This window comes from Colobus angolensis, unplaced genomic scaffold, assembly GCF_000951035.1.
Source record: "Colobus angolensis palliatus isolate OR3802 unplaced genomic scaffold, Cang.pa_1.0 Scaffold40, whole genome shotgun sequence".
Lineage (NCBI taxonomy): Eukaryota > Metazoa > Chordata > Mammalia > Primates > Cercopithecidae > Colobus > Colobus angolensis.
Window position 1 is genome coordinate 4,383,181 of NW_012117377.1, and position 23,496 is coordinate 4,406,676.

At 41.4% G+C, this 23,496-nt stretch overlaps 1 protein-coding gene across 4 annotated transcripts in view; it reads right to left on the reverse strand.

Annotated features, from left to right (window-relative positions):
* PLD5 (phospholipase D family, member 5) overlaps window positions 1-23,496 on the reverse strand; it is a 442,862-nt gene that overhangs the window by 364,787 nt on the left and 54,579 nt on the right. Inside the window, exon 1 of one of the 4 annotated variants that reach the window (XM_011955700.1) lies at window positions 13,151-13,279. The exons of 2 other annotated variants lie outside the window; for them this stretch is intronic. Coding sequence is in view for 1 of the 2 variants with exons in the window: in XM_011955698.1 (XP_011811088.1) it covers window positions 13,151-13,153 (3 nt within the window). In the remaining variant the exon portion in view is untranslated. Of the gene's footprint in view, window positions 1-13,150; window positions 13,280-23,496 lie in introns of those variants that run through there. One more of the 4 variants, XM_011955698.1, reaches the window with a different exon arrangement.

Genomic DNA, 23,496 nt, shown 5'->3' on the forward strand with positions numbered 1-23,496 from the left:
TTCCAAAGTAAAATAATCCCATTTACTTTAACATTTCTTTCATAGGTCTTATTTTTCGTCCTCTAATCATCTAAATGGCATTCATTCCACTTGGAAACGCAATCACATCATTCTTTTTGCCCTGTCAAAAAATCCATTCAGAATTGCAATTTTCATCTCCTTGCCTCCAGAGTCCACAGGCCTGTCATCAACGTTTAGGTGGTAGGGTCATTTTACATCAAGATCTCCATGAGCAACTGTTTTAATATGTCATTGTTCTTAGAATTCACCTTTTTTAAAAAAAAAATTTTATCTTTACGACAAAACTAAGTTAATTATTAAAGACAATAGCTCAAATCCACAGACCCAAAAAGCCTTTTATCCAAAGGACGCAGACAAAAAAAGTAGGACTGAAGACAACCAGCCTATAAATACAAGCTAATTTTAAAGAGATTTGACGTTTACCGAGCTAAGGTTTTAGAATATGCTCACCTTAAGGGGTTAAGGATTTGGATACAAGCTCATGTGCCACTTGCGTTAAATTCTAACTGGCAATGTGTCTTGTCACTGCCTTAGTGTTCAACTTTTGAAAAACAAAAATCTTACAGTATAGACCATCAAGAGGTTGCATCATGTTCTACCCACTACCACGGAAGCAAATATTTCTATTACATTTAATATTTATTCTAAGACATTTTCTAAAAGTTAGTCAGAAATTTCAAAGAACAAAAAGAAGCCTCTTGGAATCATGGATTTGGATTATGAGGCTAAACCATTAGACAACGTATGGTTAGACAAAGCAAGGGAGAATGGGGTATCAGGGTGCCAAACCAGGAGTCCTGAAAGTTGAACCCCTTTGTCAGAGGTTTATATGTGATCTCGGTATGTCACTTCACTTTCTGGGACCTACGTATCCTCAAGAAGGGGTGGTACAAGATGATCTATAAGATCTCTACTGTTTCAAAATTCTGTGCTTAAAGAGACCACAATTAGTAGGGACTGGAGGGAGACCAGTGATGATGGCACAGATCACACACATTTAAAGCGAAAGTAACTGGGGTGGATCGGTATTTCATTGGCATGTCCCACACACGCCTCTCTTTAGGGCCTAGTAAGTGACCAGCAGATTCTATGACCATGGCACCCACCTCCTGCCAAAGAAGTGATGTCCTGTGGTTCACTCATCCTCATCCTTTACCCTCCTATCTCTGCTCTGTAAGAATTTAGTTTACAGGTCGGGCATGGTGGCTCATGCCTATAATCCCAGCACTTTGGGAAGTCAAGATAGGTGGATCACCTGAGGTCAGGAGTTCGAGACCAGCCTGGCCAACATGTAAAAATCCTGTCTCTACTAAAAATACAAAAATTAGCCAGGTGTGATGGTATGCACCTGTAATCCCAGCTACTAGGGTGGCTGGGGTAGGAGAATTGCTTGAACCCGGGAGGCAGAGTTGTACTGAGCCAAGATTCAGCCACTGCATTCCAGCCTGGGCAACAGAGCAAGTTTTCACCTCCAAAAAAAAAAAAAAAGAATTTAAAAGAATTTAGTTTACAAACATCTAAGTACTTACTATGTGTTAGCTTCATCAATATCCTAAGTGCTTCCATAAATGTTTACTCATCTAATTCTCATGTCACCCTTTGAACTAGCTATAATTATAAGCAAACTGAGGCACAGAGAAGTTAAGAAACGGGCCAAGATCACATCATACCAAGTGCTTGGCAGAGCTGAGTGCATGCTCTCACCGCTGTGCTACTGAGTAAGCTCCAGACTCATTAAGCAACAAATGGTGCTATTGTAGAGGAGCATTACCTCTTCCTTTCATTTTAAAAATCTGCACTTGTCTCTACCCTTCCCATTGTTTACCTTTATGGGAGTCTAAGTTATCATTTATTCCATTGGTTGCAAAATAGTGAAGAGGGTTACAAGAGTTTCGGGGCATTCATAGGCATCCTTGATTACGGTGCCTGATACTAACAAGTAACTTTTTAAAAGTCGCCAAACTCTCCTCTGGATGCACAAGGTATATGAGGTCCACTTGGGGGTAATCCCTAGTCAGGGATGGCATGACAGCATGTATGGTTGTTTGCACATTACAATTTAAAAATATATATAACATATATTCTTTTTTTTTTTTTTTTTGAGATGGAGTCTCTCTCTGTTGCCCAGGCTGGAGTACAATGGCACAGTCTTGGCTCACTGCAACCTCCGGGGTTCAAGCAATTCTCCTGCCTCAGCCTCCTAAATAGCCGGGACTATAGGCCTGAGTTGCCACGCCTGGCAAATTTTTTTATTTTGAGATGAGTTTCGTTCTTGTCACCCAGGTTGGAGTGTAATGGTGTGATCTGGCTCACTGCAACCTCCGCCTCCCGGGTTCAAGCGACTCTTTTGCCTCGGTCTCCTGAGTACCTGGAATACTGGCACGTGTCGCCACACCCAGCTAATTTTTGCATTTTTAGTACAGACGGAGTTTCTCCATGTTGGCCAGAGTGGTCTTGAACTCCTGACCTCTTCCCTCCCAAAGTGCTGGGATTACAGGCATGAGCCACCACACCTGGCCTTTTGGAATTTTTAACCATTTGCAGAAGTAGTATTTTGGAATAGGTTAAAAGGGGAGTCAGGTGCTGTCCTAGGTTTCTGCAATTTTTCTGTATCCTCCTTTAATTGATAATTAGCTTCCTACTTTCAGAATTTAACCAACAATCCCTATTTAGGAGTCAAAACTTACGCTTCATTCAAAGTCTAGTTTACAGCCAGCTGCCCCTTCCCCAGCTTGTCACTCTTATCACCCTGTTAATCTCCTTCATTGCACTTATCTCAACATGTATATTTCTGTTTTGTTTATATGATTATTGTTTAGTTCGCTCATGTTTGTTTACATGTTTATTTTGGTTGCCACTGTATCCCCACCACCTGGCATAGCACCTAAGACCTACCAGGGACTTGATAAAATTAAGGTACCTCACTCACTGCTTAACAAATAGATTAAAATGTAGAATGGCTCAAAGACAAGCAAAGTTTATTTCTTGCTCACATAGAGTCCAAGTCAATTGCATGTGGGGAAGGAGTAGGGGAAGGGGGCTTTGTTCAACAGGGTCATTCAGAGACGGAGGCTGATGGTTATCTTCACCATGTTCAACTCATGGCTTCCAAGTAACCTTGACCACTCAGGGTTTCCCATTCAACCGGCAGAATGGGAAAAGAGCACAGAGGCACGTTCACGGGCAGGCCTGGAACGAGCCCACATCACTTCTGCCTACATGTAGTTGGCCCGATCTCAGGCATTAGTGGGAAAATGAAGATTAGCCGCATGTCCAGGAAAAAGAGAAGAGCATCGAATCTGGTGAGCAGCTAGCAGTCCATAAATACCTACTGGTGAATAAACATGAGGGAAGCCAGAGAGGAAGAAAGTCATTTACCATCAAGTTGAGAGATGACGTCTTTCTGCAGAAATGGCTGTTCTATCTGGCCATCCAATTTTCTGGGAAGCACACGATGGGCTGCAGGTATAAACGAATGCATTTGTCTTGTCTTCCCCTGGATTAAAACTCCATGAAATCGGAAACTTTTTGTTAAACTCCAGTTTCCCAGAATAAGGGTCACGCCTGCAATAAGTGCTAAATAAATGTGTGAGAACAAAACGAAACAAAACAAACTCCTCCTGCTCCACAAGTATTAAGAGAAAGAGAAACAGGGACAGTGTAAGCCGCAAGCAGAGGAAAGTTCTCCACTGGCCAAGGCTCCGTTTGGGAAACTCCAAATTACAGTTAGGTACTAAATACCTCCTGGGTGCTAAGCCCACTGTTAGGTGTTTTTGTATATATTTTAATCCTTTAAATATCACTGCACATAATAATTGGAAACACTTAACACATAGAATAGGGGATAAATGGAGCTTCTGCCCAAGATATTGGCAAGCAGAAGGAGTTACAGGATATAGTTCAATCTGAGATAAACTAGACAATTACTTGAAACATTCCTTAATAAAAGGAATTTTAGTTTTTTTTTCAGATAGATATTTCTATTCATCCCTTTTTAGGCAGTAGCATGATTTTGAGTCACCTTGGTGGAAGGGAGTAAGGTTTCACCAAGTATATAGGAGCTTGAAAGTTGGTTGCTGGTCACAGGAATTCATTGGGACCAGCTGACAATGCTGTTCTGCGTTGTGGGGTTGGAATGACCCCTTAGAATGCTGGGTGGGGCGGGCTACACTCCACCTCAGTGTAGTTCCTAAATCATCAGTGCTTGATGTGGAATAAAGACTGAGCATGAGGCTGACTGTATCGTAAACTGATCAGGTATAGACTATAATCCATTTATCATCATCTAATGCAGTTGACCAATTATGAGGGTCAAGTGGACCATATGAAGAGCAAAACTGTATAGACAGTCCTTGCCCTGCAAAGGGTCCAGCCCCAGAATCACAGAGATTTTAGCTAAAAGGGATCTGAGATAAAAGACACCTGCTACCTTGAGAGACCCATCCACAGACTTCTCTTCCTCCTCTTCCAGCCTTCTTAACTCACAGACTAAACACAATCCACATGCTGAGCATAGAACACTAGGTTTTTTCTGAAAACACTCATCTCTCCCTCTCCCTCACTCCGCCTCCTCCTACTGCTCTGTCCATTACTTTCCTTCACACTTTTAAAATCAGGTCACTCACCCCCTTGATACTGTATGAGTGAAATACAAAGAGAACTGGATTGGGCGATTGCTTAAATTTGTATGTACAAACATGCCCATTGAGCATTATTATAAATAGTAACTTGGAAGGAAAATTGGAAAAGCATCCATGTCCATTAAAATGATGAGTTACATTTGTGTGAGTTGTATTTATTGGTATGGAATAGCTATAATAAGTTGAAAAAATCAGGACTAAGCAGAATGTATAATATTCACTGTTTGTTTCAACAAATATGACATGTGCCATGCAGGGTGCTAGCCATCAACAGTACAGTAGGATAATAGTATAAATAGTAACAATTTAAAATAGCAATAAGTGCTATGAAGCAAAATGCAGGATACTGTGAGTATATAATTGATGAAAGATTTAACCTACTGCCTTTAGTAAAAATGTTGTGTGTGGTATGTGTTTAGTATGTGTGTTATGTGTTGTGTGTGTGTGTATGAAAAAGGCTAGATTATGTATCTGTCTACATAAAACCAACAGTTGTTAGCCCTAAATGATTTTTCTTTTCACCATGTTATGAATCTTCTGAAATTACCATGTGTTTCTTTAGAAGTCAGAAAAAAACTAAAAAAAAAAAATTAATTTAGCTGGCTAAGCTTGTCTTAGTTTCCTCGGTTATAAGTCAGATTTAGAGTAATCAGCCCTTTTTCATCCTCCCTTAAGATTAAATAAGAATTTATATTTCCTGACTTTAGAGTGCAGAAGGATATATATTACTTTGACACATTTTAAAGTAACAGTAATAGAAAGCTTTGGAAAAAAGGAGTCAGACACCCGTTTTCCTGAGGAACATGGTGGGCCGTCCTAAGCAGGGGAGCCACCGAGCCCACCTTCTGCCAGAACCCAGGAGGTCTCACCACTGTGCTTGGCAACTCTTTAAAATGGGTCCTCTGCCAAAATTGAAGTATCAGTGATATCTCAATGTGAAAGACCTAAAAGGCTATTACATTATTTCTGATTAAACTGATTCCTTACAAAGATAAACAGAAAGTTAACTCGTGACATATCTGTAATCTTTGCTATTTATAATTTAACTCTGCTATTTGCAACTGTTTCCAGTACATCTAGTAGCTCAGCTGTAAGATTCTGTATAAAGCCAAGAGTGAAGCATTCTCTCTGCCACCTCTCGCTGACAACTCAGAGCACCTCTCATGGGAGCACAGAACTCTTCCCCACTAAGGGCACAAAGTGTCTAGGGCATGGACTCAGTTGCCAAGTGATTTAAAAAAATACTCTGGCCAATGCCCATCATAAGACATTCCAAAGGCGTGTCCAAAGACATTCTAAAGCACCAGAGTTCCTTAAAAAATGTTTTTTTTTTTTTTTTTTGGTAAACTTCACATACTCATTGTCATGAAAAACTCTATTTAAATAAGAATAAAAAGAACTAAGAAATTCTAAAACCTCTCTCAAATTCCACCAATGCTAGTGTGGTGAGCATGTGCCTCAAAATTTCCATCTATGTGTAGCATCCAGGTATTACATCCACTACATCCATGGAGGTACTTTTACATAAATGGGATTATTTGCTTTTTTAAAAAAACAAAAAATAAAGAAGGGCATTGAAAGCTTAAAAATAAGCAGATCTTGATTAGGAATTCTAAATCAGGATCATGAGGTGTCACATGATGGCTTGGGGAACTGGTGATGTTCTATTCTTTGAGCTGGGTGCTAATTACAAGATTGTGTTCATTTTGCAAAAATGTGAGCTGTACATTTATGATTTGTACACTTTTTCAGTTTTTATGTTATCTTAAAGTCTTTTAACTTAAAACCCCTGATTAAGTAAATCAACACTCCATACAAAGAAGAGAGGCAGGGAAAGGAAACACTTATGATCCTAAACCAGTAAAGTCAATTTGTATACAGTATTTTTCAGAATCTTAAGAAATTAATCCATTATTTGTTCATGCACTTTCACGCAAATTTGACATGCAGTTCTTCTAAGTCCTAGATTGGATAAACAGGTGTTCCTTATTCTCCAATCTAAACTTAAGTTGTAAACACAGTTCTGCAAGGAATCTCCATGCCGAATAAACAAAAATTGGGGAAGTCCTAGGTATAGCAACATTGCAATATGGCCTGCCCTTGCTATGACAGAGCACGTAAGCTAACAAGCCATACTTTCTATGAACTTATTAAATCAGCCAAACTGTCCATCAGAAATATTAATTCCTATGGATAAGGCAGAAGTTAGTTAAAAAGTGAGATATAAGTATATACGGATGTGATTCCCCCCTTTTCCCTATCAGGTATTTTATCTATCTCTTAAGACATTTTAATTATATATTATAAAATATTATATATTATAATAATAATTATATATTATAAAAGATATATTTTAATTATATTTTAAATATATTTTATATTTTGTTTTTACTATTGAAAACAAAATAAGCACAGTGGTAAAATAAAAGAGGAAATTAATCAAGCACTTTTGCAACACAAGCTATAAACCCAAACATGGCAATTTTCAGAATGCAAACAACAAATTTCTCCAAATAGATATGCTCTCCTTACATCTATGTGTAATAGAGCGGGGGCCACATCAAGGACAGTGAATTGGCTGGTGGGTCTTAGGGAGTCTGGATACTTCATAGAGCCAATAAGCAGATGCCCAGAGTTGAGTCCTTAGGGATCCAAGATGTGAACTGGGAAGATCATCCACCTCCTGGATGGCTAAATCCAAGGAGTAAGATGGGAAGTTAGAGATGAAGGACAAAGGCAAAAATTAATGAATGAGGAATGTCGAAACAAGAAAATGGAAAGGAGGAGTGAACATAAACCGTATCGTAGCTTAACCTGAAGTACCTAAGAAAGTTTTGATCTTACTCTTGAGTCCGCATTTACAGGAAGGCATTTAAAGTTGCAGTCAAGGCTATCAACATGAACCACACCACTTCTTTTGTAATCCTATGAGTATCTCTCCAGAGACTTCCTCCAATCTTGAACCTATTTAATTTCTAGGCTATGCAGCTAATTAGATTATTTATCCTAGGTCTTCCATCTATTGCATTGATTTTACCATCAACATCAGACTTAATCGGCCACCACATCAATGGTATTTTCTCTAGCAGCCCCTGTATAGTGGCTTTTGTGTCTTCTCACCTAATGGGACCTGTGCAGCATCCATCGTGAATCATCAGTATCCATGAGGCTGAACAATAGGATAAAAATTTGAACAGAACTCATATTTGCTTATTTTAAGCTTTGCACTTCCTGCAGCCCATCCAGAGTAATTCCTTCCTATCAGACACAGCAAAATGAATGAGATTACTCATCTTCATTATATTGTTGGTATGTGTCATTCATAATTTCTAATGCTCTTGACACCATCTTCAAGAAGCTCAAAGCCAACCAACACATTCACTTCCCCAAAACTTGTCACCACAATACTTCTTTTCCCAACCAATAGCATCTTAGATCCACCCTATTAATAAAATCACTCATATCTTTATTCTATGTGCTTTAGTTTTCAAGGACCGCGGAAGAGGGAGGCATTTTGTATGCACTCATTCTCCTCCACATCTTTCTATTCATTTGATCAATGTGGTTACAGGTTATCAATGATCAAGAAAATGGCATTGTAGCCATTAGTAATTTCTAACTATATCTAATTTGTCCTCACTCATTACCCTCAAACTTCTGAAACCTGTGGACATAGGAATATAGGTGCATGTAACCTTCTCTGATCCTCTAGATCCATCTTCTTTTCCTCAGGAACATAATCAAAGGCCTACTTTATATAATAATTATATATATTTCTCCTAGGACACACTACATTGTCACTCACTTCTAAATACCTCATTGGACTTTGGGAACAGGCCATAGGACTCATCTCTTATACAGTTATTGATATGTGATATATATTAAAGACATGAAACCTATAGCCTGTTACTCAAAGTCCAATAGATAATATAAATCATATACAGCTATGTGTTATATATATATTCTACTATATAGACTCTCAGACTTTTTCTTAACTTATGCTTTATTCATTCAACACCATATAAAACCTGTGATGTGAAAGGTTTACGTGAATATTTGTTTCCCCCACCTCCCAGACTCATTTGTGGAACTCTAATCCCCCGTGTGCCAGTATTAGAAGGCAGGGCATGTGGAAGGTGATGAGGTCTTGAAGGCTCTGCCCTCACTAATCAGATCAGTGCCCTTATAAAAGAGACACCAGAGAGCTATCGAGCTCATTCTACCGTGTGAACACACAGCGAGAAGGCATCATCTATTAAGCAGAGAGTTGGCCCTCACCAGACACCAAATCTGCTAAAACCCTGATCTTGGATTTCCCAGTCTCTATAAGGAATTAATTGCTGTTACTTTGTTTGCTTTTTGAGACAGAGTCTCGCTCCGTCCTCCAGGCTGGAGTGCAGTGGTATAATCTCAGTTCACTGCAACCGCTGCCTCCCGGGTTCAAGTGATTCTCCTGCCTCAGCCTTCCGAGTAGCTGTAATTACAGATGCCCACCATCACACCGAGCTAATTTTTGTATATTTAGTAGAGATGGGGTTTCACCTTGTTGGCCAGGCTGGTCTCAAACTCCTGACCTCAGGCGATCCACCCGCCTCGGCCTCCCAAAGTGCTGAGATTACAGGCGTGAGCCACCGCGCCTGGCAAATTTCTGTTATGTTATCCAGTCGGATGTGCTTTGCTGGAGCAGCCTGAGCAGACTACGACAGGTGGCATGCCAGGTAATGTGAGAAATACAATGAGGGGGTTTTTATTCACTGTATTTTTTTTAAGCTGCTTGCTTCAAATGCCAGGGTCATTGGCTTCCTCTTTCACATTTCACCTCCAACCAGCGGCCAGGGCAGGTGGATTTTCTTTCACGTCATCTCCTGCTTTATTTTTCATTTTCTCTCTACGATTCTAATTTAAATCCATATCATCTTTTACCTAATTTTTAAAGCTTCCTTCTAATTTTTCTCCTTGTCATGATCTCCTAATTAAACATTCTATTTTACGCAAACATATTAATGTAATCTTCACAATGACCCAATGGAGGTAAGAATCATTATTCCCATTTTCCAGGTAAGAAAGGTAAGAATTTAAAAGGTTTTAAAATTACCATCCAAAATCACACAAGAGTGTAACATAGAAATTTAACTCCCTCCCTGACTTCACCACTATGCAATCTATGCATATAACAAAATTATACTTATACCTCATAAATTTATACCAATAAAAAATTAAAATTAAGAAAAATAAAGAACGCTGGGTGTGGTGATGCACACCTGTAATCCCAGCACTTTGGGAGACTGAGGCAGGTGGATGACTTGAGGCCAGCAGTTCAAGGCCAATCTGACCAACATGGTAAAACCCTGTCTCTACCGAAAAATACAAAAATTAGCCGGGTGTGGTGGTGCACGCCTGTAGTCCCGGCTACTCAGGAGGCTGAGACATGAAAATCACTTGAACCTCAGAGGTGGGGTTGCGGTGAGCTGAGATTGCGACACCACACTTCAGCCTAGGTGGCCTGGGTGACAGAATGAGATTGTATCTAAAAAGGAAAACAAAAAAAATTTAACCCTCTGTCTGAGCAACTTTATATCCTCTTTGCCTACATTAGACTGTCTCCCAGTTAGACAGAGCTGTGTAAGGGAAATTGGTCGGAGTGGGAACATAAGGTGTTCATGAGCAAATGACAAAGCAACTAAGACAGGTGACACTGGGAAGGAAGAACTAAGACAGGTGACATTGGGAAGGAAGAACTAAAACAGGTAACATCGGGAAGGAAAAACTAAGGTGACATCAGGAAGGAAGAACTAAGGCAGGTGACACTGGGAAGAACTAAGACAGGTGACACCGGGAAGGAAGAACTAAGGCAGGTGACACTGGGAAGGAAGAACTAAGACAGGTGACATCGGGAAGGAAGAACAGGAAGACAAAAGTGTCAAAGGTGAGTTGAAATGTCGAGGCTGGGGCACTGACATTTTCTGTGACTTGCTGTCAGGTGCTCGTCTAGCTCCTGCTCTCTTCCTCTCTACTTTGAAAGGCCGTATGAGGAGGTGGTTTCAGGAGTGAGGGCCCCAGAGCCAGCAGCCATTTATTCCCACCCTGGCATTACCCCTCACTAGCTGTGCGCCCTTCGGAAAGCGTAGAACTCTGTGTGCCTTACCTCAATGCAACAGGGGTAGTAATTTTAACATATGTACTTAAAAGCAAGAATGGGGATTCCTAAAGGGTTTAAAACACTCAGCACATAGCACATTATGTCCTCGCTATTTGTAAAATATTGAGAACTTCCACACATTTCCCTTGCTTTGAAATAACTTAAAAGTCATCTGCAATTATGTAATACGGATTTAATTATTTGCATTTCCTTTAAATTTGTAAATACAATTTAAAAAGTAATCAGAGGTCAGAGCCCAAGCTGGGCTGGCTTATTTGGTGTAACATCCAGCAAGTTCTGACATGCTCCTGATTCTAATGAGGTCAAGGAGAGTGTTTTAAACACAGTGAGTGTCTTTTCTCCTGGGTAAGATAACTGATCACATCTGCGTGATGAGAAACATCATTGGTTTCCTTTTCATCATGGAAAGGACTTCATGAAAATCCAATCTATAGATTCACTCCTCTTCCAGTCAGTGATCTCTTACTAAAATGAAAGGTGAAATATGTTTGCCTAGGCAAAAGCCAGGTGGCCAGAATGCCTTCCCTGTTAAATCATTGCCATTTTAGTGTCTGTCATTAAGAAGAGCTCACTTAGACCAAAGCTTTTATTGTAATGTAAAATTGGGTACTTTTTTTCCAATCTTTTAAACAGTAATTAATGAAAATAACCAGAGGATGGCCTGAATGTCAACAGCTCACAGTCACTGTTACTTCCCACTGCACTCTCTCACAACCCCAAAGAGAAGTTCACTCTCTTTGGAGGTCTGTACACTTTCATCAGATTGTACTTCAATTATCTCAGCCCCTGACCTGTTCCTCATTTCTCCCTGAATACCGGAAAAGAATATCACTATACGTATATTTATGCCCACGCTCAAAGTGTGCTGGTGGGAGAGGGACTCTGCATCTCAGCCCGGTCCTTTGTAATCCTTAAAGGAATGTTCTCAGGCTAATGAAGGGAAGAAAGGAATGATTCTGCCTCAAGAATTCAGGCAAAACATTTCAAAGCACTCAGAGTCCCATTTAATCCTCATGCTAGATATGTGGATTATTTATTTTCACCCATCCTGCTGATTGAGAAACAGGTGAGTTTATTTTGACTTCTCAACAGCTAAGAACTGCTCAAATGGGTGAGATAAGAGGTACCAGGTGTCAACTAAAGCGGGAAAAATCTGACCTTTGTCTTGGCAGTGATTTCTCTGGTCTGTGTCCTTCGGAGTGATCTAGGGATGGTGCGTGAAGGCAGGGAATGAGATGAATGATTCTCATAGATCTGGTTTCCAATTTCCCCCTTTCTGAGTTGTTGGAAAGGCAAACTCACTTCTAAAAATTCCCACCCTCCCTTCATCACCAGTCTCTTCATTCATCTGGATTATAAACAGAAAAATCATTTCCCACACATCAGCTGTGCAGTCAAATAAGTGTATTTCAGGCATTCTCTCTCAACAGTAATAGGCTTTATTTTCTTCTCAACGTTAGGTAATCTTATTTATTATCAACGGCCTTCATCCATTAATCCTTTCGAGAAAATGTTTACTGGCCCCACTGTTGCACGCCAGTTCTTTCTCCCATCTCCCGTGTTTTCCTCCTTGTATCATGGGTGATTGGGAGGAGACACTTGGAAAAGACACGCAGAGAGCAGAGACCAGGAGATAAGCACATTGAATTCTAAAGCCTCATCCAAAGACCTCATGTTTACATTAAGGATCACCTCACCCTGGCAACATTTGCTTTACTGGATTGAATCAAACAAACTTCCTCCAAAGTCAGATCACTCTTTCTTTGAAAACTTGGGTTCCTGTGGTTGCTGCCTATGATAGTTTCAAAAGAAAAAAAAAATCACGTGGAAGTTTGCTCTAGTAATTCTTAATGCCTCCAGTAAACAGTGAAGCTCACAGCAACGGCGACAATTCAAAGCAAGCTGCTTAAGCATGAATGGATTTGTGCCCCCACACAGACATATCGAGAACACAGACAACTATTTCTTTGAAGACTCTCATGGAAATTACAATTACTTTCAGAGGAAAGAGCACACTTCAGAGACTACATGAATCAGGGTTTACATCTGAGGTCACCGTAGGACTGTCCTTGCCTGGCAGAGCCCAGCAAACAGTCCTTATTAATTACAAAGCACCACTACCTCTGACATGAAAGGGATCATTTTTCAAAAAAAAATCAGTGCTCTGGTGAAAAGAGTGTTCCTGCCCTTCTAATAAAAAATGGACAGTGCCTCAGAGCTCAGGTGACTGTTTAGTCTCATGCTACCAACAGCCATTTTCACCAGCAGAGGCTACGTATTCTTTCCCAGGTAACAAACTAGGTCTGTAGAAAACTCCAGAGTTTCTTACCATTGCGACCAATCTTCCTTCCCTCCCTGCGGAGTCCAGCAGCCAGGAGCTCTCGCTGATGTGCTGCTTCCCACAGCCTCTGGAGCCTTTGGAGGCAGAGAATGTTTCATGTGGCACCAACGTATCACCACCGATTACATTTCAGTCCCTCAATTGCTGGCCTCAGTGCTTTGGAAATCAGCCAAACTGAGCACGAAGAGAGAAAGGGCTGCAGCTTGCAATTGCAGAATTTCCCCCTAGAATGTGCTCTTAAAAACATAGGCCCCTCATTGAGCATTTAAGCAAGCACTGGGGACTGCTATGTTCAATTATGTTTCTCCCTCTTTTCCTTTTAAACTGAGAGGAGTTGTGTTGCTTGTGGAATGAAATGATAGCAAGATCTCAAGCTGACCCAGGGGAGGCAGGCACCGTGCCGGCGTCCACACGCTTCCAACCTGAGCAGAAACGGCTGCGATTCCAATCAGAGTAAAGGAGAATCCTGCCTAGACAAAGACGAGCGAAGAGGGGCAATGCTGACAAGCACTCCATGGTTACAGCAGCTCGGTCATCGGTGGGTGTTTGCTAAGTCCAGACTAAATCATGTGGCGTAGCGCTGTCAAATCTGAACAGGTGGAAAGAAAAGTTCTTTACTCATCAAGGCAGTGTGAGGTGCACAGCTTTAGCTTGAAGAGTATAATCAGAGTTCTTCAAATGCAGGGAACCCTGTCTTCTCAGATGCTTTAAATCTAGCCTGTGCTGCTCAATTATATTAAACCACGGGGCTCTTTGCGTTTCCTGCGCTTCGGTCACGTTTTATCGTTTAAAAATTTATCTCAGAAGAATTCAATCACACAGCTAGCACACAGCAGCAGCTGAACCTCATCCAAAGCTCAGACCAGGACTCTTTAGAAAAATAGTACACATAAGCAAAAACATCTGTTGATTGCCAAATTGTTTACTTGCCTTTTCTTCACCATCTGTAAATTTCAGGAGGGCAGGTACCATGCTTCTTTCGTTCACATCTGTATCCCCAAGGCAGCACCTATTCCATTGTAGAATATTTACTAGCTGAGTTAATACATTGATTTCCCATTACTGTTGAAAATGTTGGCAAAGTCCCACAAATTGGTAAAATTCCTTTTGCTTGGAGACTGATTTGTTCCAGGCTAAGGGTTGGGTTCCTTTTGTTATGGCTTTTCCTCTTATCAAAAAGGAAAAATTCACATCTCCTTGTATGGTTAGACCTAGAAAGGGCAGGAATAACTTCCAGCAAAGCTAAATACTTGTTCTAGAGCAAATTCATCCCCAGGAATACGACTCGTGCTGATGGCCAAGGGTTCTGATTTCTTAGAAGAGTCCTTGGCATTTATCAGTCTTGATGGCATCAAGGAGTAGCTGTGAATCAACAGTCCCAGAAAAACAAACAGATTTCCACCACCCTCTGGGAAAAGGTCTTTCAGGATAGAGAAGCCATTATGGCAAGCAAATTAGGTGCCCACGTGAGAGACATCTAGCCAAGATGTAGCTCAATGCTTGCATTGAGTAGGTTCTAGACACCCCTTTAAGGGGTTAAATGAATTCAGTAAGTGAATACTCTGAAACTCTGGAGTGTTTAACACTTGTCCCGAAGCTGGAATAAGCCAACATTGCCTAACGTGGATTCTGTTTATCATCCCATCCTGAGATCCTTTCTCTAGAAACACTCAGCCACATCGTTTCCACTGTTCCTTGGGCCATGCCCACTTATGCTTCCCCTCTCATGGGAAGATGTGGCAACATCTACTGCAATGTGACCAGGAAAAAAAAAAGCATTGTCTGCTTTTTTCCATTAGCCTTCATCATTGTGCACAACAGAAATCCCCTACCACAGCATCAATGAAGCATCTCCCTTTCTTCTATCTGTTCTTCAAGGTGTAGCGTTATTCTTTCCTCCTTCAGGAAGAGTTCCCTGATAGCCTCAACTTACAGCAATTTATCTTCTCTATGACTGTCACTCAACACTCTCCCAACCATTTAACATTGAATCAATCATACATTGTCTTCAGACACTTCTTGGATGCCATTGGTTATTTTATTGTTTATGTTTAGGTATCTTACCATCTAGCCAGATTGTAAGCATGTTATTCCTGTATCAAATTCTTTCTTTTCTTTTCTGTTTTCTCTTTTTTTTTTTTGAGAGGAGTGTTGCTTTGTTGCCCAGGTTGGAGTGCAATGGCACCATCTTGGCTCACTGCAACTTCCACCACCCAGGTTCAAGAGATTCTCCTGTCTCAGCCTCCTGAGCAGCTGGGATTATAGGTGTATGCTGCCATGCCCAGCTAATTTTTTGTATTTTGGTAGAGACAGGGCTTCACTGTGTTGCCCAGGCTGGTCTCGAACTCCTGAGCTCAGGTGATCCACCCACCTCAGCCTCCCAACGGGCTAGGATTACAGGCTTGAGCCACCGCGCCCAGTCTAAAATTCTTGAATGGCAACCTACTGGCTGTAAGGTAAAACTGAGACTACTCTCCACGGCATTTAAGGTCCTTCATGAAAGACCTCCTTAAAGTTTCCTTTCCCACCATGCTCCTGCTAGTGCCTTATGCTTTAGTCACAAAGAACTCCTTGCAGTATCCTCAAATCACCGTGCTCACCAATACTTCCAGGACTTCGCACACAGGGCACTCCATTCCAGGAATGGTTTTTATTGCTGTCCCCACAGGCACTTGGGCTCAGTCCTCAACGTCTGTGCCATCTCCCTTGATCCTCCCAACAGGACTGAATGGCAAGCTGAAGATGGGAAGTACATGAATCATGGGGGTGCACCATCCTTCTGTTTGTGTCAGGGCCCTGCACAAACCTAAGCAGATGTAGAATCAGTGCTTTTTCTGCAATGAGAAATGCTCATATAGTGTATTGGCATTTTGGACTTTTTTTTTCGAATAAGTTAACCTAGTAGAAACAACAAGGGACTAGGAGGAAGGATTTCTGAATTGTCATCTGCCTGTTGAGTCAACCAGGATTCTATTGATATGAAAAATTGGCACTTTTATTATCAAAATCGTTACACTTCTCAGCTTGATCTTGTCAGAACACACTGAATTACAACCACCTCATTGATACCTGGCCTCCCAAACCATCAGCAAGGAAGTTAGGAAGTTCTGGAGAGTGAGGAGCAGAAAAAAACTTGGACTTTTCTATAACATAGTAGTTTGTATACCCTCATTAAAAAATGTGGACATCCAGGCTGGGCACGATGACTCATGCCTATAATCCTAGCACTTTGGGAAGCTGAGGCGGGTGGATCGCTTGAGCCCAGGAGTTCCAGACCAGCCTGGACAACATGGTGAAACTCCATCTCTACAAAACACACAAAAATTAGCTTGGTGTAATGGCATGCGTCTGCAGTCCCAGCTACTTGGGAGGCTGAGATGGGCAGATGGCTTGAGCCCGGGAGGTGGAGGTTGCACTGAGCTGAGATTGCGCCATTGCACTCCAGCCTGGGTGACAGAGCCAGATCCTGCCCCGCACCCCTGATGAGGACATTCGGAAAGCCAGTCCTTTCCTCTGCACCCCCTCGGTGCTGTCTTCCCACACACCCCTAACAACTAGAAATCCAGGTACAGCAGCGAAAAGTCTGAGACCAAGCAGGCAAAAAGCTCAGCAGAAAGCTATTCCCACTCTTCTGAACATGGAAAGGTGAAAGGAAAAATTTTAAATCCTTTTACAAATTTCACAATTGTCGGAATGTGTGTGGCCCCCTCCACATTCAGATGTGAAACCTAATCCCCAACTTGATGGTGTTGGGAGGTGGGGTTTTTAGAAGGTGACAAGACCAAGAGGGAGCAGCCTTCGTGAACAGGATTAGTACCCTTATAAAAGACGACCAAGGGAGATGGCTTGCCCTTCCCCCAAGTGAGGACACCGGGAGAAGGCACCATCTCGGAACCAGGAAGCAGGTCCTCCAGGCATCAAATCTGCCAGTGACTTCATCTGGGACTTTCCAGCCTCCAGAATCATGAGAAATAAGTTTCTCTGTTTGTAAGCTACCTAGTTTATGGGCATTTTGTTATAGCAGCCTAAATAGGCTAAGACAAAATGCATGTAAGTAATACCTGTTTCATTTAGTGTTTTCTTATGAGCAAATCCATTTTATCTTTTTAATGAAATTTTTATTGTACCTTTAGAAGACCTTTGAAATGCCTCTGAGAAGCCCAGCAAGACACCATTACCTCCCTCACGGAGTATTCATTATTCACCTATTCAGTATTCTCAAATGCTGGTCCTACATTAATGAAAAGTGTACCTGCCATTCCAAAAAGGTAGTTCCTAGAGATTGGAAGCTCCCTATGGCCACTGCAACACCCATTCCCTACTATCACAATTTAGGGCTCCACTTTAGGATAGAATTTAGAGAAAATGAAGAGGCATAGGCTCCTACTTATCCCATAGCTGCTGAATGACACCACCCCTTTCTCATAAAAGAACCGAGAAAAGTGTTATGAATGGCTTATCTTTCTTTGTTTCTCCCATCACCAGTTTTAACCCCTAGTCCTATCTTCCCGTACTGCCTATGTATTTTGCCTGACCATTGCGTATGTTTAGCCTCACCCACTCCTTCTCAGCCTCATAGTTGCAGCTAATTCAGGCAGCAGGGCTAGGAGAGCTCAACATGCACTGGTGATTACAGAACCTTTGAAAGAGTCACACGGACAAGACGATACTTTCAAATTTAACCTCAGGCCGGCCACGGTGGCTCATTCCTGTAATCCCAGCACTTTGGGAGGTCAAGGCGGGCAGATCACTTGAGGTCAGGAGTTTGAGACCAGCCTGGTCAGCATGATGAGACCCCCCCCCCCCGTCTCTACTAAAAGTACAAAAATATTAGCCAGGTGTGGTGGCGGGCGCCTGTAATCCCAGCTACTCGAGAAGCTGAGGCAGGAGAATTGCTTGAACCTGGGAGGTAGAGGCTGCAGTGAGCCGAGATCACGCCATTGCACTCTAGCCTGGGCAACAGCAAAATTCTGTGTCAAAAAAAAAAAAAAAAAGAAAAAGCAAATTTAATCTCAAGCAAACCCACTCAGTCTAAGAATCATAAAGCATGTAGGGATGCCTTTCAGCTTCTAATAATGTTTCAGAGGTTTCTGTTTCAATAGACTTAAATTGATGTTGGCAGAGAAAAAAATTAGGTCAAAGCACCGAGCAAGAGAAACCGTCACTTCCTAAAACCACCCAAGATTGCTAAGCATTTGCATATGTGAAAAGAGACACAGGGGAAAACATATTTCATCAGTAAAATACTTACATTAATTTCTATTAAGGTATTATGAACTATGAAATCATAAAAGTTTCTAACACTGAAAAGTGGCTGTAATAGAAAGGAAAGTAAGGAGAGCGGGAAGAAGTGAGTGCCCTTAAGTAGGGTAGCGGCCATTGTAGATCAGCGTGTGTTCCAGGGTCTAAACTCTCTAACGGAAAGCGTGAAGTTTGTTTCCCAGACAATCCTGAATTACAGAGAGAGCTGCCCGGATGCCCTGAATCTTTGCGGATCATCACAGTTTACCCTTTCCGGATCTATCCCTGGGACCAGCTATTTCTTTCCTTCAGCTGTCAGGAATTATGTATGTGCCTGTTCTTCCTTTTTACCACAGGAGGGAGCCCGAGCACAATCAGGGTATAGTTCTCCCGCTTTTTCTCCAAGTGGTAACAAAATGACTTTCTAATCACCTGTTAAAAATATGGGCGTAAACGCCTCCACGCAGAAACGAATGTGATCAATCAAGTATTCCAAATAAGCTTCGGAAGCTGCCCTCCAACTCAAACTGCTCAAGTTTTTCACATACATCTATGTGTGCATAGAGTGTGACTGTTACGTTTAATCTGTTTTACCTATTTTAATGCCAGCATTTGCAAATCATTTGAAAGGTTTTATTCAGATGAAGATAATCCAGATGCACATTCTAAGCATTAAGATACTTGATTTTTTAACTAATGACTTTCATCACATGGAGCTCACTGGATTGATTTATACCTGAATTAAAAGCAACCTGTAATTTATCTTCCAAGTCCCAATTTTTTTGACATAAAGGACTGCCCCAAGTAAGAAGTCTTCTGAGGCAGATTGCTGAAGAGATTTAGTGATGGTGAAACAAGCAGCTTAATGAAGTGAACTCTCCTTATTAACCTTTGACCAAAGTCACACCTGTACCCGTTCCTTGTTTCACACTTTAAAGGCAGCAGCCAGGTTCAGTTCTAATTTGCCTCCGAAGAATTCAGCGCAAGCCCGTTTAGAAAAGTGATTATCCTTCAATTTGTAGACAATGAGGTAGGCGCTTACATGGGCTCCCAGAAGGCATCACCCATACATAGCATACAAGATCATAGCACTTGTCCCAGAGAGGAGCTTCTTGACCAAATCAACACAGGAGCTTACTTTATATGGCATCTCTACAAGGCTGTTTACGGTGTCTTAAAGTCAAATGCAGCTACAGCCACGAGGGAGAAGACAGATCTGATCAATAGAAGTGTCCCAAAGATGGTCCTCAAACTGCAGTTACGTAAAGTTCCACCCTGTCCAGGCAGGTGTGCTACACCAGTTGTGGTGTGGGATAGAGCTGGGGTGGGGACAGAAGGGCCAGCTCCCCCCATGCTACTGTGCTCCAAGGCAGAGCCCTAGGAGTCCAGGAATTCTAAATTTGAACCTGTCCTTCCAGGACATTACAAAGAAATGCTTCACAGGTAGGAGGATGGGAAGATATTTTATTTAAGAGAGTGTCAGCTTGATTTATAAGCTTCATATATTTAGGTACATGGAATTTTCTCCTGACCCCAACCAAGGTTGGAGTGGATCTGTTCCCTTCCCTCTTTACTCTGCCTTGCAGTCAAAGTAATGCATTAGTTTGGTTCCATTCAGTGACTTTGGGCTGGGTTTCTGAGGGGATGAAAATGGTACAGAGATCTTCAGATAAGGCTTGCTAGCCACTGGCTACAGGTGACTCTTTACATTTAAGTTTTAACTAATTCAGATTAAATAAAATTTAAGATCCAGTTCCTTAGTCACACTAGCCACATCTCAAAGGCTCAAGAGTCCCATGTGGCTGGTGGCGACTGGACTGAAAGGCACACATTTAGAACATGTCCATCACTGCACAAGTTTCTACTGGACAATGCTACCCTAAAGAACTCTATGAAGAAAATAATATGTGTTTAGATTTAAAGTGGGGAAGAGTGAAACATCTGCAGGCTGAGTGCACAAATCAGCAAGCGAGTTTGCATATTCAGAATTACTGTGTGAACTATCCATGATTGCTATTAGACATTATAAATGGTACCATGTGTTTGCTGGTGATCTGTATCAGAGACTGCAAACTGGCCACCTGCGGGATGAATATTTTATTTGGCTTCTGCTGCATTGTGAACATGGTGGAATTAGCTCCCAACATTAAAAAAAAAGTCGGGGGAACTTCATTAAAATCTAGTTTTCTGATTTCTTTCGAAACATCAGAAGATCTGACGCCTGTGGGCTTGCATTTCCACACTGGAATACAGACGTGGAGTCCAGAAGCTATTATCCCTTCAGGAGTGAGTGCTCTTCAGGTTACCAAAATCTCTGCCCATCACTGCGTCCACAACACGGTTTCCTAATTCCTTCCATATGCGCAGTTGAATGGGAAAACAAGAAAGTCTCTGGCTTTGCAAAAAGGAAAATGTCTATGATAAAACACCACAAAAGCTGCCGAGAACACTCTCACTTATTCTGTTTCTCTAAATAAATTCCACCATCCACTTACCCAACTGGTACTCTTTGATCTATAGAAATAGGACTAGTGAATTACAAAATCAGTAATTTCAAAATTACAAAATCAGAAGAATCGAACTTCATAATTTCTTACAATTCCATGCTCAACACTTGAGGCTTTCAAACTTGACTTGAGAATGAGAGGAGGAAGGAAGAAGATAATAAAGGCATCATACTCCTCTCTATCTACTGCCTTCTGCTCCTCCCTATGCAAACATATAAAAAACACAAACATACATACACACACACACATACACACACATCCTCAAGTGTAATGGGGCTGTGAAAAGTTATGCATAAGAATGAGCACACTTCTGAATAAGATTTTCAGTAATATTGCCAACATATCCCAATCATGCACAAGTCTCTTCATTTAAAAATCTAGTCTTATGTCCATGAATTATACTCATTTAAATTTAAGCTCCATTTAAAAAAAGCAGAGGCCAGGCACGGTGGCTCATGCTTGTAATCCCAGAACTTTGTGAGGCCAAGGTGTGTGGATCACCTGAGGTCAGGAGTTCCAGACCAGTCTGGGCAAGGTGGTGAAACCCCATCTCTACTAAAAATACAAAAATTAGCTGGACATGGTGGCATGCACCTGTAGTCCCAGGTACTCAAGAGGCTGAGGCAGGAGAATCACTTGAACCTTGGAGGCAGAGGTTGCAGTGAGCCAAAATCGCGCTGGCACACTCCAGCCTGGGCAACAGAGGGAGACTCTGTCTCAAGAAAGTGCAGGGACTTTATCTGTTCTGTTCAATATCAGCACATAGCAGGTACTCAGTTCTCAATAAATAGCTTATTGAATAGAATAGAACCCTGACAGGGAACATCCCATTTTCTTAGAAATTCTGAGTCTCTGCCATATCCCCCTTGATCTCAACCTGGCATAATGATATATTATATTAATTGATTCAACACACAGATGAAGGCCTTTTATGTGCTGGGACTCTGTTGGAGGTGTATTATAGTATGCCGTAGTTGGTTCTCTAAGTCACAGGTCATATGTTCAGGAAGGGATTGTGATCGTGTTAATAATTTGATTTCAAATACCACATTGCGTTTTATTTTTAAAAAGTCACACGCATACAATAAATATTTGTCCATTAATATCTATTCCTCAACCTGTCCTACTCCTCTTTGTTCTAATGGAAAATTAATAGAATGATTTATTTTCCTTCGGGTATATACCCACTAATGGGATTGCTAGGTCGAATGGTAGCTCTATTTTAAGTTCTTTGAGAAATCTCCAGGCTGCTTTCCACAGTGGCTGAACTAATTTACATTCCAACCAACAGTATATAAGCATTCCCTTTCTCCCCAGCCTTGCCAGCATCTGTTGTTTTTTGTCTTTTTAGTAATAGTCATTCTGACTGGTGTCAGATGGTATCTCATTGTGGTTTTGATTTGCATTTCTCTGATGACTAGAGATGCTAAGCATTTTTCCATATGTTTGTCTTTTGAGAAGTGTTTGTTCATGTCCTTTGCCCATTTTTAGTGGGTTTACTTGTTTTTTGCTTGTTGATTTAAATTCTCTACAGATTCTGGATATTGGGCCTTTGTTAAATGCATAGTTTACAAATATCTTCTCCTATCTGTAGGTTGTATGTTTGCTCTGTTGACAGTTTCTTTCACTGTGCAGAAATTCTTTCATTTAATTAGGTCCCAATGTCTATTTTTGTTTTTGTTGCAATTGCTTTTGAGGGCTTTGCCAAAAACTCTTTGCCAAGACTCATGCATATGTTGACCAAAAAGACACATGCGCTCATATGTTTATCACAGCACTATTCACAATAGCAAAGACATGAAATCAACTAAATGCCCATCAGTGGTAGACTGGATACAGAAAATGTGGTACATATACACCATGGAATACTATGCAACTATATAAAAAGGAACAAATTCATGTCCTTTGCAGGGACATGGATGCAGTTAGAGGCCATAATCCTAGATGAATTAACAGAGGAACAGAAAACCACTTATAGGTGGGAGCTAAACACTGAGCACACCTGAACATAAAACATGGGAACAAGAGCAAGAGCCACTGGGGACTACTAGAGCCGGAAGGGACGAATGGGCGTGGGTTGAAAAACTACTTATGCTCACCACCTGGGTGACGGGATCCACACTCCAAACCTCAGCATCCCATGTAAAAAATCTACACATGGACCCCCCTGCATCTAAACTAAAAGTTGAAATTAAACAAACAAACAAAAAAAGACAAAAGGAAGAAAACTGACTCTCCCTGGAGCCATTGCCTGGACTGTAACCCTCTCTAGGGGAGGCTGTGTTTTCTCCCTTAGACCTTGTGCCACCAGATGAGGTCTGCATAGATATCCTCACTTTCCTCACTGCCACTTTGAGAGCATTCATTCTCCCAAAAGAAGCTCCTGCTGTCATCAGACTAGATCATCCAATACTCCTCAGTGGCACCATTATCCATTGATTCCTGGGTCAATTCCTTTTTTCTCACTGTCACTGTCTCCAACATGACTTGTGCCTTAATTCTAAAAATGTCACCGTATATGTAGATGATCTTTCCAACACACTGGTGTTTCATTTCCTTGAATCATCGCTTTCAATACCCTTCTCC